At 39.6% G+C, this 18150-nt stretch overlaps 2 protein-coding genes across 2 annotated transcripts in view; both read left to right on the top strand.

The window, feature by feature from the left end:
• LOC146606834 (uncharacterized) overlaps positions 1-18150 on the top strand; it is a 32592-nt gene that overhangs the window by 14295 nt on the left and 147 nt on the right. The window contains exons 12-21 of the mRNA XM_085349356.1: positions 4366-4478; positions 4603-4821; positions 5581-5784; positions 5987-6115; positions 6209-6387; positions 9010-9186; positions 9291-10604; positions 10699-10740; positions 17768-17818; positions 17939-18005. Of these exons, the coding sequence (XP_085205482.1) occupies positions 4366-4478; positions 4603-4821; positions 5581-5784; positions 5987-6115; positions 6209-6387; positions 9010-9186; positions 9291-10604; positions 10699-10740; positions 17768-17818; positions 17939-18005 (2495 nt within the window). The remainder of the gene's footprint in view (positions 1-4365; positions 4479-4602; positions 4822-5580; positions 5785-5986; positions 6116-6208; positions 6388-9009; positions 9187-9290; positions 10605-10698; positions 10741-17767; positions 17819-17938; positions 18006-18150) is intronic.
• LOC146606835 (uncharacterized) lies at positions 11951-17327 on the top strand. The gene is made up of 6 exons (XM_085349350.1): positions 11951-12113; positions 12815-13482; positions 15046-15591; positions 16237-16434; positions 16538-16651; positions 17253-17327. The coding sequence occupies exons 1-6, from the start codon at positions 11951-11953 to the stop codon at positions 17325-17327; spliced, it is 1764 nt and encodes a 587-aa protein (XP_085205476.1).

The following is an 18150-nucleotide window of genomic DNA, read 5'->3' as shown; positions in this document are numbered from 1 at the left end:
CGCTGCAGGACTCAGCGCTAACAGCTGATCCTTACTGTAAACAAAGGATCTCTGCTCTGGGTCCCCAGACACGGGTGAAAAAAGTAGAAATGACCGACGAATTCCTAAACACTATGTACAGTTTGAGTTTACATCCTAAAATAACCAGGCCTAGCAGAATTACACCACATTGTGCCACCTTACTTGACAATATTTTCACTAACAATATGGAAAACAACATTGTGAGCGGATTATTAATTAATGACATCAGTGATCACCTACCAGTTTTTGCAGTTTATGACACTAATTATAAGAAAAATCAGCATGAAGAACAACTGAGATACAGACGTGTAAGGACAGAAGAAACTATGACTGCATTTAAGAACGATCTATTAAATCAGGACTGGGACAATGTGTACAAAGAAGCTGATATTGATATTGCATATGGCATATTTTTAAGAATATTCATGGAGTTGTACGATAAAAACTGTCCAACAATAAAATACAACAGAAAGCACAAATATTCAGATAGACCATGGCTCACTAAGGGTTTACAAAATGCATGTAAAAAGAAAAATACACTCTATAGGGAATACCTAAAACAAAGAACAAAAGATGCTGAAAATAAATATAAAAAATACAAAAATAAGTTGACCAATATTATACGTGTATGTAGAAAGGAGTATTATAGTAAAATATTGAACAACAATAAACATAATATGAAAGGAATATGGGATGTTTTAAACGGTATCATTAAAAATAATTCTGGACAACAAAGTTATCCACAATACTTTATCGATAATGGCAATATTATGGAAAACACTGCTGATAAGGTCAACAGCTTTAATCATTATTTTGTAAATATTGGACCAAAACTGGCAGAACAAATTCCTGAGTCACTGCCATCAGTAGAATGTAGTGAAAACCTGATTGATAGGAACCCTAACTCAATGTTCCTCACATCAGTGGAGGAAAAAGAAATAATTGACATTGTACACATGTGTAAATATAAAACATCTACTGATTGTAATGATATTGACATGAAAATCGTCAAGAAGGTCATTGAAGGAATTGTAGGACCTCTAACATATATTTGCAACTTATCATTTCAGACGGGAAAAGTGGCAAACAAAATGAAAATAGCTAAAGTTGTGCCGCTGTATAAAACCGGGGATAGACGCCACTTCACAAATTACAGGCCTGTTTCTTTACTACCACAATTCTCCAAAATCCTAGAAAACCTGTTTAATAAACGATTAGACAAATTCTTAGATAAATATAAATTACTCTCTGACAGTCAATATGGATTCAGATCAAAAAGATCAACATCTCTGGCATTAATCGAATCAATTGAGGAGATTATGAATGCTATAGATCAGAAACAGTATGCAGCTGGAGTATTTCTGGATCTCAAGAAAGCATTCGACACAATCAATCATGACATATTAATTAATAAACTGGAACGGTATGGGATTAGGGGGGTTGTACTGCAATGGGTGAAAAATTATTTAAGTGACCGGAAACAATTTGTGAAGCTGGGTGTCCATTCCTCATCATGCTTGGACATTGCTTGTGGTGTTCCACAAGGCTCTGTACTGGGTCCAAAATTATTTATTATTTATATAAATGATATTTGTAAGGCATCTGATATATTAAAATTTGTATTATTTGCAGATGACACAAATATTTTTTGTTCTGGGGGGAATCTAAAGGAGCTGCTGGATACAATTACTTCAGAAATGTGCAAAATTAAAAAATGGTTTAACAGGAACAAACTATCGCTAAATCTAAGTAAAACTAAAATTATCTTATTTGGGAATTCCCTTAGAAATGCACAAGTGCAGATTCATGTAGATGGTGTGGAAATTGAAAGAGTACTTGAAGATAAGTTTCTTGGTGTGATTATAGATGATAAATTAAACTGGAAATCTCATATAAATCATATACATAACAAAATTTCAAGAAGTGTCTCAATCTTGAGTAAAGTAAAACACATTCTGGACCACAAATCACTCCACATTCTCTATTGTTCCCTGATTGCACCGTATTTGAATTACTGTGCAGAGGTTTCGAGCAATACTTACAAATGTTCGCTATCATCAATCTTTATATTACAAAAAAGGGCCATAAGGATAATCCATAAAACTGGTTACAGAGATCATACAAATCCACTATTCTTAAAATCAAAAATTCTAAAATTCACAGATCTGGTTCATTTTCTCACAGCACAAATTATATATAAAGCAATAAATAACCTGCTTCCTGACAATATTCTAAAAATGTTTTCTAAAAGGGAACGGGGATACAATTTGAGGGGGGAATTAAATTTAAAACATCCTCGTATCCGTACAACATTAAAAAAATTTTGCATCTCTGTGAGTGGAGTGAAGCTGTGGAACAGACTAAGTAAAGATATGAAGCAATGTCCAAGCATGGCGCAGTTTAAAAGCGGTTTAAGGATACGGTTTTTACAGGGTACAGGGAAAAGGTAGAGATTTGATAGGGTGTTCTTGTCTAATATTTTCATGTGTGTGCGCATGCACGGGTTTGTTGGTATGGGTATATATATATATATATATATATATATATATATATATATATATATATATATATATATATATATATATATATATAATATATAATTGTAGGCTGTGTATCCTTGAGGTGTTAATGGGGTTATTGAAAATGTGTATATGTGCGTATGTGTGTATATACGTATGTATGGATAGATAGAAACATATATGTGTATATATTTAAAAAATAAAAAATAAAAATTACACATAACATATAATGTAATTGCAAGGAGGTATTTCTGTAGTCTATTGATACTAGATAGTGGAAAAGGGGTGGGATTAAATAAGCTTATGCTTCTTCCTGCTCCTTTTTGAACATGGACGTTATTTGGAGTTGTGGTTGCTCGTTTTCCTTTTATTTGCTTTGTTCATTTGTCTCTTTTAATTCTATTTTTTTTATACTTTTTCAACATGTTCAAAATAAAGATTCAATCAATCAATCAATCAATCAAAGTGTGGATTTGGTGCTTTATTAAAATGCAGCTGAGAATAGGTGAGTCTTCAACCTGGATTTAAATAAACTGAGTGTTTCAGCTGATCTGAGGCTTTCTGGGAGTTTGTTCCAGATATAAGGAGAATAAAAGCTGAATGCAGCTTCTCCGTGTCTGGTTCTGACTCTGGGAACTGATAAAAGACCAGATCCAGATGACCTGAGGGATCTGGAAGGTTCATACTGGGTCAGGAGGTCACTGATGTATTTTGGTCCTAAACCATTCAGAGCTTTATAGACCAGCATCAGAACTTTAAAGTCTATCCTCTGACGGACAGGCAGCCAGTGTAAAGACCTCAGAGCTGGACTGATGTGGTCCACTTTTTTGGTCTTAGTGAGGACTCGAGCAGCAGAGTTCTGAATGAGCTGTCTGACGGATTTTTTAGGTAGACCTGTAAAGATGCTGTTACAGTAATCAAGCCTACTAAAGATGAATGCATGGACTAGTTTTTCCAGGTCCTGTTGAGACATCAGATCTTTTATCCTTGAAATATTCTTGAGGTGATAGTAAGCTGATTTTGTTATTGTCTTAATGTGTTTTTCTAAGTTTAGGTCTGCATCCATAACTACACCCAAATTTCTCGCCTGGTTTGTGGTTTTTAGGTGTATAGATTGAAGTTCTCTGGTGACCTGTAATCGTTTTTCTTTGGCGCCAAAGACTATTACCTCAGTTTTGTTTTTGTTTAGCTGGAGAAAATTGTGGCACAACCAGTCATTAATTTCCTCAATGCATTTACCAAGAGCCTGTACAGGGCCTCGGTCTCCTGGCGACATTGTGATATATATTTGTGTGTCATCTGCATAGCTGTGGTAGTTTATTTTGTTGTTCTTTATAATCTGTGCCAGTGGGAGCATGTAAATGTTAAACAGAAGGGGTCCCAAGATGGAACCTTGGGGAACTCCACATGTGATACTTGTCTGCTCAGATGTGAAGTTACCTATTGATACAAAGTATTTCCTGTTTTCTAAGTATGTTTTGAACCAGTTTAGTACAGTTCCTGAAAGACCTGCCCAGTTCTCCAGTCATTTGAGTAATATGTTGTGGTCATAATAATAATAATAATAATAATAATAATAATAACTTGATTTTACCAAATGGTAAACTACTAACTCGTAAATTGAAGAAAAATGTGAGGTTTTTGGAGAATTCTTTTTAAGTTAAGTATAGTGCAAAGCTATTTAGGGGATTGGATTCCAAGTGCTAGTAGACTGAAAATATAAAACTATGACTCAACTATCATTGACTTATCTGTAGGTGTGAGAGTGAAAATGTACATTACATGCCAGAAATGTTAGCGTTTCCAATCCTTTTCCATATTATAGGAGTGGAAGCACCATCGCTGAATATAATGTCACTGCTGCTACTACAGTCATCCAAACACTAAACAATGGAATTTTTGACCAGCTAGCAAAAATCTACTCTATGATATCAGATGGTAAGCACTTGTCTACATTTGTGATTTTATTCAATTTTACATATATGTTTAATGTCATATCAAAAAACACATGAGATCAGATGATTGTTTAATCATTTTTTTATATTTATGTTCATTTTTATAGAGCCACGTTTTCTGGATTTTAAAATTGAAGGTAGTGGATTTTGGGAGGATAAAGTCATTGTAACATGTGGCCATCCACCATTGGATCTCTTTGGTACTGACTGGAGAGCAGAGTGGAGACGTGATGGCAATGTCATAGTTGCAGATGGAGTACATACCATTTCAAAAAACAACAGTCACTCAGTCTTATCTGTGTCACAGTTCATTCGTGCTGACAGTGGTAAGAAGCAAACAACTGCATTCCATGGGGAAATTCACAAATCATATACATTTAAAATGCGAGTGTAGTCTCAGCATTTTTTAGTGATTCAGCAAGTGCAATTACAACATTCTGATTGGCTTAAGGGTAAAACTTGTTTGGTTCAGAAAAAAACATCACATGTATCTTTTATCATAACTCTTTTACGTGGCCTATCGACACAATTTAAAATCTGGTATATAGTTTGAAGTCCGCACTTCTGACCCAAGTTGAAATGGAGTCGCTGGGTTGCTGCAACCCCAGAGGGTTAAGGAAAACGTTGTTACTGCAATGGAGCAATCAATATTAGTGCAGAAGGACTGAAATCATTTGATTTAAATAGTTAAACCATTGCTGTTGCACAAGCCTTTCTCAAGAGAAAGAAATACCAAATTACAAGTGCCAGTGTAAATGTGTACTTGTGTGAACACAGATGTCAACTAATTCATATTAGAAATCCTATTTAAATTTGGAAATAAGTGGTTGCTGAGCTCTTAATAATATAACAGTAAAATAAAATGTTGCTAGACAGAGAATGGTATTCTTGAAACAAAATGGAGCAAAAACTCGTTATCAGCTACATTATTGCTTTTTTGTAGGAAACACTGAATCTGCATAGGAGAACCAGCCATATTACAACTGTATAATACAGAAATAAGTGACACTGTCAACCCATATATTATTATTTTTGTTTGGCAACACTATTTTATTTATGTATATAATAATTTACTTTCATTCCAGGAAATTATGAATGCAGGCTCATACGGGAAAAGGATGAATCATTTTATCGACAACGATCCAATGGAGCCTTCACACTCAAAGAGAAACCCTTGATCAGAGTGGACCCAATTCAAAAATTTTTGAATTGTAGTGGTCAAAATGTGCCACTAAGCTGCACTGTCAACAATGACTACAATATTAATTTCACAAACGTGAATATTAGCGGTAAATCTGAAACAAAGAATCAACAAAATGCAAATCAGCTATTGGGAAATAATTTCTCTGCTCATCTTGCAATACTTACGTTATTTACTAATATGAGACAAAACTTTTTAAAAACTAGTCTGATTAATATTACATCAGATCTGAATGTTTAGCTTGTATTGCTATTCATATTGACTTTGTTGTTTCTGCGATTTATCCAAAGGTAAAAAAAGCATTACCTATCAATATAAAACTGATAGCTGTACAGACAAAGAGCAGGATACAATTACCTGTCAATCAACTACCTATCCTGAATTCAAAGAAACAATAACACTCAGATTTTACAAAGGAAGTGAGTATTAACACATTATAAAGCAATTTATTAAATTCAGGTTAAAAATTATCTACATTTAATAAGGTCTTTTTTTTGTTTTTGTTTTATTAGATCCTCAAATGTGTGATGATAAAGAATTTGGAAAGGCAGTTAGTGGTTCCAGAGCCAGAATACCCTGTGCAAACAATGAGGTAGGAGAAAAGAGTGCATTGTGCAACATCACAACATATACTGAAATACGAGACACCTGCATACTGCAACCCATTAAGGAGCTGCTTGACCAATCTGAGGTGACTTATATAAACTGCCATGTTCTTTTTAGTTCTTTGTATTGTGGAAAATGTACCTTAGAGATAAATCACAATATTACATATTTTAAAGAGTTTAGAAAGTTCACCTAAGTGAAGCCACAAAAATATTACACAAACCTCTCTTTAAGTTACTCTTTTAATTAAAGTTAATTTGCTATGTGTTTTACTTGACAACTGTGACTATAAATTTCAAAACTAGATTATATCAAATGATAAGATAGGCTCTTAAATGACTAATTTTTTCTACTCTACATTTCAATTTTGCTGATGATGGAAATGACCATGTAATGTAATGTAAAATATAAATGGTTCTCAACACAATCCTGTTGATTCTATTCTGGGCTATAATGGAAGATGAATCCACCTCTCAAATTATTACAGCTCCTTCAACCAGTTTCCAAATGGATGGTATCCTGTTAGACAGCAAAACGATCATGGTCTTAGGATTAAGTGGTGTTTTTATTTCTTGGTGAACATACTTGAGTTTTAGTTGACTTTAGTTTTCTAGTGTTAGTTTCAAGTTCCAGGGCTCTATGTACTACAAAGTAAGTTAAATATATACAGGGATTCTTTCCATTATTTGGATTCAATTGCCCTAACGTCAAACATCACAACTACTAAGTTAACTAAGTTTCAGCTATAAAATTAGAGATATAATTCTCCTCTTTCAAGGAACATTTGAATTCTCTCTCTAGCCCAAAATGGTTAAAGCATTACAGTGATGTGAACTGCACATGTTAACTAGTATCTAGTAGAAGCTGATTTTTCTGTCTGTGTTCAGACAACAGTACCTTCTGAATGCGTTGTGCTAACATGATACTTAAAATATCACCATAAAGCTTGTCTTCTCTTCCTTCCGAAAGCATCAGAGCTGGGGCAGGTGCTGTGCCAATGGTGAAAAAAAAGAGTTAAATAAATGTTTAAATTTGCATAACGCAGTTTTAGTTATTATTCTTTCAGCTGGAACCTTGATGTTGTTTAATAGTCTGAGAATAAGTAAAATACAAATACAAAATGTAGGAAATGTAATATTCCCTAATTTAAAGTAACCAATTTATATTGTCCACAAGTACAAATAGATGCCCCTAAATTGTACGTGCTTTGGAGTTTGTAAGTGCTTTTCGAGTTTTGGGAGCTGAAAGAGCCGGTTCTCTAAAAGGAGCCGGAAATCCCATCACTACAGAAAACCCTGGTTCACCCCAAAGTTACCCGGATAAGACAAAGTTCTGCTTCATAGTACAAACCTCAGAAAGTTAAAAAGAAAAAAAAGATAAAAAAGGATAACCACTGCACCAAAAAACCCCGCACAACAGAAATTAAAGTAAGCTGCAATGAGTCAATGCTTATCAAGTCCTTTAACTTTGTGCAATACATGTTTTACAGTTTTATACCATTTGTGATGACAGACAAACTGTTAATACAATTTGTGATGACAGACAAACTGTTAATACAAAATAAACTTGTCACCCATTTAATAAAAATAAAACTTGTCAAATAAATAACCACAAAGTAAGCAGGTAGTTTAAGTTTATAAAGTATGCACAAAAAAAACACTTTTTCAATAAATAACCACAAAGTAAGTAAGTAGTGTTTCTTTGTTTTGCCACTACAGCACTATTTACAATTTGTGATCAGAAGACATGGAAAGCACAAATGAAACACGGTATTAGCGATGGTAAATTCGATTCTTTTTACTGAATCGAGTTTTAATGAGTCACTTACCAAAGTGAATCGGTTTTTTAGTCATTTGATTCACTGTGTCAGTTGACCAGAGAGTGCAAAAAATGTACATTTTCAATCAAACTTAATTTGTTTCCCTTTTCATGTAAATCCTACTGCTAAGATGAATGATTCTAAAAGAAAACAACTATTTTATAGAGCAAAAAAGAGCAAAAACATTTCTAAAATTAAGCAATTTCCTATCAAAGTTGCTTAATAAACATTTATTTTATTTTATTTTATTAGTATTTTCCTTAAATGTGTTAAATATATATTTTCTCATCTAAATGTCCACTGAGCTGTGAGCCAGGGGGCGGTAATGCGCCTTAACATTGGTTGCCAACCAAGAAGAAGAAGAAGCTGTGAGCCAGGAGGGAGGGGGTGAGCGAGTCCTAAGTGATTCGCTTAGGCAGAGCGATGCTACTGTGAACCGAGGAGCTATTTTCTTGATGTGAGCTTCTACTCAGGGTTTTTTCTTCCAGTTCAGAGCAGAAGTTTTTTTGTTACGATACTGGATGTTGTGTTTTTCTCCACAATTTTAATTATAAGCTAGATACATTGCTGCTAACAGCAACAGGGATGAGTCAGTGAGTCAGTTGGGCTTGTGAATCATGATTCATGAGTCAGTAAAGTGATTCTCGAGTATTGAACGATTCGTTCATGATTCGCGCATCACTACACGGTATTCACTGTTCGGTTTATAACTGCAGGCAGATTAAGGTTAAAAGACTGTAGTAAACGTAAGCCAGATTCTGTGAGGATTTCTACAAACAAAAACCTTTGAGATAGGAATTAGTAAATAGGAAGCCCAAGTTTGTCATTCTAACTTAAACATTGAGTTAAATTGTGAAACTAAATACTTTTTCTCTTCAACTCTTGCAGGTCTTGACTGCCACTACACTGCCAGCATTTTTGCAACAGCTCAGCAATGTTACTAATGGGAATTCTGAGCAAGTGGTTAACTCACCTAAAAATATTGATGCTGTTGTTCAAATCCTCAGAAATGTAGCCAACAGAATAGAATTATTCAATATCTCAATCAATGAAAACTCAATGAAGGTACATGCTAGTTTACTGAAGTTTGAGTATTCTAAATAATACATGCTTTTTTTTTAATTTTGTATTTGTTTATTCAATCTAATACTTTTTTTTTTTTACTGTAGGATATCCTGATAACTGCAGGTGTTCTCACCACAGATCAGGCAAGGGACTCATGGAACTTTCTGAACAAAAACAATGAAAGTATCTCGTATAGCATCTCTAACCCTGACGGTGTTAGTTCATCATTATTGCAGTCTCTTGAAATAATAACAAAACACCTTGCCAGTTTCAATAATTCTGGTATTGACACGCCTTTTATCATCTTGAACAGAACTATATACACAAACCCTATCATTGGTGATTTTAATTCTTCAGTGGTGATAGAAATACCACAGAATGAGGGTAAAAATAAGTCAATCACAGTGATAACATTTGCCTCGCTGAATAATGTACTCCCTGCAAGAGAAATAGACAATTCATCGATTAAGGTCATCGGTGGCAGGGTTGTACTTGTTCAGTCCAGTGGCCAAATCAATAATATCTCTTTGACATTTGATATTTTAAATGATACACTGAGAGATCCAAAATGTGTCTTCTGGAACTTCAATCTCCTTAATGGTCTCGGAGGATGGGACGATGAGGGCTGTGAAGTGGTAAATACAAATGAAACTGGAACTGTCACCTGCAACTGCAACCACCTGACCTCATTCTCTATCCTGATGTCACCAAACAGTCCAATTAGCCCAATTTTGGACTATATAACCTACATCGGAGTTGGCATTTCCATGGGTTCCTTGGTCATATGTCTCATCATTGAAGTTAACATTGCTGTGTCCCTCCTGATTGCAGATATTTGGTTTATAATTGGAGCAGCCATTTCAGATGCAAATCATAAAAACCACTCAGCATGCACTGCAACTACCTTTTTTATCCATTTGTTCTACCTAGCTCTGTTCTTCTGGATGTTTGCCTCAGCTTTGTTGCTGCTCTACCGTACAACTAATGTCTTTGGTGGGGGTTTGTCTAAAGCATCTATGCTGGCCATTGGATTTTCTCTAGGCTACGGAGCTCCTCTAATCATAGCAACAGTAACTATAGCTGCAACTGCACCAGACAACAAATATATCAGAGAAAATGTAATCTGCTGGCTCAACTGGGATGAGTCCAAAGCTCTACTGGCGTTTGTGATTCCTGCACTTTCAATAGTGCTGATAAATCTCATTATCCTGGTTGTGGTTTTGTACAAAATTATAAGGAGAAGGGTTGGAACAACTGCTGCACAAGCAGGTGAAAAGAGCGTTTTACTGGTTATTGTCAAGAGCTTGGCTGTGCTTACACCATTTTTTGGAATAACTTGGGGTTTGGGAGCTGGACTTCTGGTGCATCCAAGAGACATAGGAATCAATATTGCATTCGCACTCTTCAATTCGCTACAGGTACAAATAAACTTTTTACCTTTTTATACCATAATAGCAGAATCTTTAATCACTGAATCCTTGATAACGGACATTACTCTGTCTTTTAAAAAAGGGCTTCTTTATTTTGGTGTTTGGAACACTGCTGGATGGTAAGGTATGTACAGCTCAATTTTAAGTCAAGTTAATGAATAAGTGCTTATTGTTGAATTACTTTAAATTAATGTTAAATTATATAATTTGGTTTAACCAACAAAGTGCTTAATGTCTACAAACCTTTACTGACGAAGGAATATGAATTGTAATAATACTACACTAAAATCCTCTTGTCAAGTCAAACTTCTGCCTTTTAGTGCCATTTCATGGTTTCTCTGTAAATCCATATAAATGACTAATTCAGACTTGATGGTGAAAGTAGCAAACAGCAGGTGGGCCCACACTTCAATAAATAACAGTTATATGTGTCATCCAGGGAAGGACGGATGTTGTTTTGCTGTGCTGTATTTTAATGTGAAGTGTACATATTTATTTTTTATATTGCATGCATTGGTTATATTTTTGTGCAGTGTTTTATTTAGTTTGCATGTTTTAGTTGCCGGCAAATTGTCCTGGAGAGACTCCGCCTTTCCCCATTTTTACTAATTGGACACACCTGAGAGGAAAGGGAGTGTAATTTACAGAGTGCTGAGTGACACATAAGAGGGTTGGAGCTTGGCGTTCCAGGGAGAACGGACAGTACCAGCGCACAGGGCACCAGTGCAGAGAGTGACAGTACCAGCGGGGAGAGCGGAGACAGCACCAGCGGAAGGCACAGGACGGCTGTGTGGCTTTGCAGTTTTTAAGAAGCGGCGGGCGGAGTTGAGAGCTCTGCCCACCCGGGGTAAGTCTTTGACTTATCCCCTTTTATTGAATAAAAACTGCCGGAAGAATAGTGACTGCCGCTCCTCCCTTTCTCTAGCATATCAAGACGCGAATGCGGAAAGGAAGGAGAGGACTCCGCTGGGTTTCCCTTTTACTTCGCTGGATTTCTTAACTCCCTGGGACTTTTATGCTGTGGTGGATTCCACTGGACTTTTAATGTTGTGTTTTATTGATTTTTATTGTGTTATCCCTTGGCCAAGGTTGTTTTAATTTATCTTACATTTTTAACTATTTAAATATAATAAATTCTATTTTTAATCTTACAGTTTAAATTGTGTGTTTCCCTTGGCGGCTCCACTGCTCTGCCCGTTTTTAGGAAGGTTTCCTTCCTTTAAAAAACGACACTGTGGGAATAAAATCAGCCTTCCGGCTCCGTTACATAATTGGCGTTGTCGACATAGGATACGGAGCCAAGAGCAGTTGGGTTAGCCAGGGGAATAGCAAATATGATGATGCCTGTATATCCCGGAGCCCCGTGGCTGCCAAAGTTTAAAGGGCCTGATCAGGATGTGCAATATCAGGAGTGGAAGGAGCAGATGCGGGGGCTGCTGGGATCTCAGGACTTGCCTGAAGTGAGGAAAGTTGCTATTGTGTTGGGAGCGCTAGCAGGTGAGGCTAAACGTCAGGTTAGTGTTCTTGAAACCAGTGAAAGAGACCAAGTACAAAAAATCTTTTCTTTTTTAGACTCTTTATATGGTGATCGTGTCCCCACCCCAGTTCTTAGGTCACAGTTTTTTAGTTGCACTCAGAACTCAAGTGAAACCGTATCTTCATTTATCTTGCGGTTAAGAGAATTATACTGTAGGTTGCGAAAGCATGATCCAGATAATGTCCCCTCTGATGCAGCCCTGCGAGATCAATTGTTGCTAGGATTGCGGGAGGGCCCTGTAAGTCAGGCACTGAAGGTCTATGTGCGGCGTAATCCAGACCAAGATTTTGCTGCCATACGCCAGGAGGCACTGCTCCTAGACTCAGAACATGTACAGCCCCAGTCTGAGGTAACCTGCCTGTCTGTAAATAAGTCTCATGCTCCTTTTAAGGTTGAACAGAAAGAAGATTGGAGGCAGGTGTTAAAACAGGAGATACTGGAGGATGTTAAGGCACAAATTGAAGGATTGGCACAAGAGCTAGTAAGGGAAATTAGAGGCTCCACTCAGCCAGCTGTAGCTACTCTTCCGCCTGCACCTCAGTTTAGGAGAAGACCGCGACAATCAAATGCTAGCTGGGATGCACAAGGTCGGCCTATCTGTCGGAGGTGTAAACAAGCAGGACATATAGCTAGGTTTTGCCAGACCTCCATGTCTTCCCAGCCAAGTTTAAACTAGATGACCCTGCTGCTGAGGTCCGAGGGGCGGGGTTTTTTGGTTCACCTAAGGAATTAAGGGCCACAGAAACATTTATTGGGCAGTGTCCAACAGTGAAGATAGTGATCGAAGGGGTGGAGCTTCAAGGCTTGTTGGATACCGGGTCACAAGTGACTTTGATACAGGAGAGTCTGTTTAATGAGTATTTTTCCCAGGCTAGGCTTGAGAAAACTCTAACCGCCTTTAGGCTGAGAGCCGCCAATGGTCTGGAAATTCCCTATACCACCTATGCTGTCCTGGACATGGAAATAGAAGGTGTTAAGGTTCCTGGACGCGGGGTTGTCGTGGTAAAAGATGACCATTGCACTCACCCACTGATTATTGGTATGAATGTTGTGACTGCCTGTTGGAATGTATTTAAGTGGCCAGAAAAGACTACTCCTGCCCCACAGCAGTTAACGAATCAACAGGCCTGGAGGACTGCCTTCGCAACATGCAGACGGATAGAAGCAAGTACAGTGGAGGACGGAATGGTGGGGTATGTACGGCTAGCTGGCCGACGCAAAATTAAAGTTCCCCCGAGGAGTGAAATAATGGTGTGGGGCCGGACTCAGACGGGTCCGCAAGGAACAGATTATTGTGCCTTGGTGGAGGCACTGCCTGAAACCCCTGATGTGGGGGTGGCGAGAACCCTTGTCATGGTAAGGGCCGGGAGAGTGCCAGTGAGGATTTGTAACCCACACCCCTATCCTCTTTTTATAGGTCGTTACCAGAAACTGGGAAAGCTATCCTGCGTGGATGAAGCTGACGTACATGGCTCACAGGACCTGAGCCTGTCCCTTGGGACGGACGGTGTGGTGGAGGTGGCTCTGGTCGATAGTGGCGCCCCCACGGAGGAGGAGAGATTACCTGAGGAGATGAATAAACTGATTGAAAGACCTGACCTGTCTGAACTGCAACAGGGCGAGCTACGTGCTTTATTGCTTAAATGGGAGAAGGTGTTCTCTAAAGATGACGAAGATTTCGGGAGGACTGACCTGGTGCATCATTGTATCCCCACAGGTGATGCAGCTCCCATTAGAGAGAGGTATCGTCCTTTGCCCCCCGCAATGTATAAGGAAATGAGGAGTCTCTTGGTAGATATGATGGCAAAGGGAGTTATCCGGGAAAGCTGTAGCCCATGGGCTGCACCCATTGTTTTGGTGAGAAAAAAGGATGGCGCCTGGAGGTTCTGTGTGGACTACAGAAAATTGAATGCGGTGACGCATAAAGATGCTTTTCCCTTGCCACGAATAGAAGAGACATTGACAAGCCTTACTCGAGCGAAGTGGTTTTCCACCCTGGACTTAGCCAGTGGATACTGGCAGGTCCAAATGGACCCGATGGACAGAGAAAAGACTGCTTTTACGACCCCAGTTGGGTTGTTTGAGTTCGAGCGGATGCCGTTTGGTCTGTGCAATGCACCCGCTACATTTCAGCGCCTGATGCAGCACTGTTTGAGTGGACAGATTGCCGAGTCTTTATTGGTGTACTTAGACGACATTATCATTTATTCACCTGACTTTTCGTCTCATTTACAGCATCTAGATGAAGTGTTTCAGAGGCTGTGGCGTCATGGGTTGAAGTTACAGCCGAACAAGTGCGAGTTCCTGCAACAAGAGGTGAAATTTCTGGGGCATGTAGTGGATAAGTATGGTGTAAGACCAGACCCGGATAAGATTTCTGCGGTGATGGATTGGCCGGTCCCTGATACCATCAGACAGGTCAGATCCTTTTTGGGCCTGGCTGGTTACTACAGACGTTTTGTGTCCGGTTTTGCTCAAATCGCACGCCCTTTAAATGCATTATTGACAGGGGTCCCTGTGAACAAGAGAACAGACCGTCGTAAAGTACAGTGGTCCCCAGAATGTCAAACGGCATTTGAGGCCTTCAAAGCAGCTTTAACGCAGGCACCTGTTTTGGCATACGCAGATTACTCTCTTCCCTTTATTGTGTATACAGATGCCAGTGGCCGCGGGCTGGGAGCCGTTCTGGCGCAGGTTCAAGAGGGCCAAGAAAGGGTAATAGCGTACGCCAGCAGAAGTTTACACCACACGGAACGGAATGACGCAAACTATAGTTCTTTCAAGTTGGAGCTGTTAGCCCTTAAGTGGGCGGTTACCGAAAAGTTTAAAGACTATCTGACTGGTGCACGATTCGTTGTGTATACTGATAATAACCCTGTGGCCCATTTACAGACTGCTCGCTTGGGCGCAGTAGAACAACGTTGGGTTGCCCAGCTGGCCTCTTTCGACTACGAGATCAAGTATCGTTCGGGTAAGAGCAATATTAATGCTGATGCCCTTTCTCGACTCCCCACTGTCCCAGCAGAGCACCTGGAGGGGGCTGGATCAGAGCGTGGAGTCACTTCAGCAGCCATTGAATTGACCTGTGAGGTAGAGGGGAGTGACTGGGCAGAAGCACAAGTTCACGATCCGGATATTCAAGTGGTAAAACAACTTCTGGAAGCTCAGGTCGCACCTACAAAGTCAGAACGTCAGGCATTGTCGCATGGTGTGCGGCGACTCCTACAGCAGCAAAAAAGACTTTTCATTAAAGACGGAGTATTGTGCCGTAAAGTGTCGGACGAATATACCCAGGAGACTCGTCATCAAGTTGTGTGTCCTAGTTCCAGGTGCCATGAGGTGTGGCGGAAGATCCATGAGGCTGCTGCCCATGCGGGGGTAGATCGAACCCTCTCTCGGATACGGCAGCGGTTCTACTGGGTTAACATGGAAGCGCAGGTACGTCAGTTTCATCTGGGTTGTGTCCCCTGTGGTCTACAAAAGGAGAGGGTAGAACCTAGGGCTCCACTGCACCCTATTTCAGTCTCATACCCTTTGGAGGTTGTAGGCATGGATTTTCTGTCCTTAGGCCGACCAACTGACACTTATCAAAACATACTTGTGGTGACTGATCTGTTTACGCGGTTCGCTTGGGCTATCCCTACAATAAACCAAACAGCAGAGACTACAGTAAAGGCTTTGTGGAAGTATGTGATACAGCCGTTTGGTTGCCCAGGCCGACTCCACTCCGACCGTGGGTCTAATTTCGAATCTGCATTAATGAAACAGCTTTGTGATACCTATGGTATAGCCAAAAGCCGTACGACACCTTACCACCCTGCAGGGAATGGTAGTGTAGAACGTTTCAATCAGACCCTATTGAACATGCTCCGCTCCCTAGAATCAGTTAGGCAGAGCCAGTGGGTAGGAAATCTGCCGGAACTCGTTCATGCTTATAATAATACTATCCATAGTTCCACAGGTTATGCGCCTGCCTATTTGATGTTTGGTCGACACTTGCGACTTCCTGTGGACGTGGTGTTAGGCGTGGCCCCCCAGCAGGCGAGGCAGGATGTAAGTGAGTGGGTGTATTCTCATCAACAGAAACTCTCCCTAGCTTACCGTTTGGCTGGGCAGAGGATGTATAGTGCGGCCTCCCAACACAAAAGCCAGTATGAGAAAAGAGGCTGTACCCTCCCATTGTTGCCCGGAGAGAGAGTCTGGGTACGTGACCGAAACAGACAGGGCAAAGGAAAACTGTGCTCCTGGTGGTCTCCTGAGCCATATGTGGTGTTGGAACAGGTGGGAGATACGGGCTTAGTGTATAAGGTCAAACCAGAAAAGGGGGGTAATATACAAACTTTACATAGGAATGCCTTAAAAGTGTGCATTGCTCCTCAAACAGACTTTACCCCTCCTACGGAGGAGCCGACCACAGGCCCTTCGGATTTCCCAGCGCCAGTGTTTTATGGATTTTTACCCCTTACTGACTGTGTGTCACCTCACCAGAGTGATTCAGGTATGTCCCTTAGACGGTCCATTAGGGCCACGCGTGGGATTCCACCAGAGCGTTATAGGGAGATGGGGCATTAGCAGGGACTGCTAATATTTCAGTGTGGGGGGATGTCATCCAGGGAAGGACGGATGTTGTTTTGCTGTGCTGTATTTTAATGTGAAGTGTACATATTTATTTTTTATATTGCATGCATTGGTTATATTTTTGTGCAGTGTTTTATTTAGTTTGCATGTTTTAGTTGCCGGCAAATTGTCCTGGAGAGACTCCGCCTTTCCCCATTTTTACTAATTGGACACACCTGAGAGGAAAGGGAGTGTAATTTACAGAGTGCTGAGTGACACATAAGAGGGTTGGAGCTTGGCGTTCCAGGGAGAACGGACAGTACCAGCGCACAGGGCACCAGTGCAGAGAGTGACAGTACCAGCGGGGAGAGCGGAGACAGCACCAGCGGAAGGCACGGGACGGCTGTGTGGCTTTGCAGTTTTTAAGAAGCGGCGGGCGGAGTTGAGAGCTCTGCCCACCCGGGGTAAGTCTTTGACTTATCCCCTTTTATTGAATAAAAACTGCCGGAAGAATAGTGACTGCCGCTCCTCCCTTTCTCTAGCATATCAAGACGCGAATGCGGAAAGGAAGGAGAGGACTCCGCTGGGTTTCCCTTTTACTTCGCTGGATTTCTTAACTCCCTGGGACTTTTATGCTGTGGTGGATTCCACTGGACTTTTAATGTTGTGTTTTATTGATTTTTATTGTGTTATCCCTTGGCCAAGGTTGTTTTAATTTATCTTACATTTTTAACTATTTAAATATAATAAATTCTATTTTTAATCTTACAGTTTAAATTGTGTGTTTCCCTTGGCGGCTCCACTGCTCTGCCCGTTTTTAGGAAGGTTTCCTTCCTTTAAAAAACGACACTGTGGGAATAAAATCAGCCTTCCGGCTCCGTTACATATGTATGTGTTCGTATCCCACACAAGCACACAAAAAAGCAAGATAAACATCACCATAGACTTACAAAAAGATTCCTTTTAGTGTTTGGCTGGGCATCATGAATTAATTTACTTTTACAGCTAACTTGTGCAACTTCCATTGTAGTGTAACATTTGAGATTTCACTTACCAGGTGCGGTCAGCAATATCATCATATGCACGACCGTCCAGAAGTGGGACAGGGGTAAGAACAGTTTTCGTGTTCCTTTTTTCTTTCCTTATTTTTGGATCTCAGCCAACTTGTTTTTTGTTTTGTTTTGTTTTTTCAAATATTGCATGATTTGTTTTTTGTATTGTATTTTAGAGCACAAGTGCTGGAAACTCATCGTCAAGTGGACTTCGATTTTTAAGGAACTGGAGACGTGGAAGAGGTAAATAACAATTAAAAAATTAACATAAAGATGCAGGAAAAGCTGTGTGTTGTTAGGTGTGCTTGTACCTTAATCAGGCAGTCCAACACAGAAAACAATTGGATGGGTTGCACATTAACACAAATTAATTTTTTTAATTTTATTT

This window comes from Diplotaxodon limnothrissa, unplaced genomic scaffold (assembly GCF_057381915.1).
Source record: "Diplotaxodon limnothrissa isolate DT_005_m unplaced genomic scaffold, D_limnothrissa_male_GT1.1 unmapped_scaffold_6, whole genome shotgun sequence".
Lineage (NCBI taxonomy): Eukaryota > Metazoa > Chordata > Actinopteri > Cichliformes > Cichlidae > Diplotaxodon > Diplotaxodon limnothrissa.
Note: the sequence above shows the minus strand (reverse complement) of the source record. Positions and strands in the feature narration are given on the sequence as shown.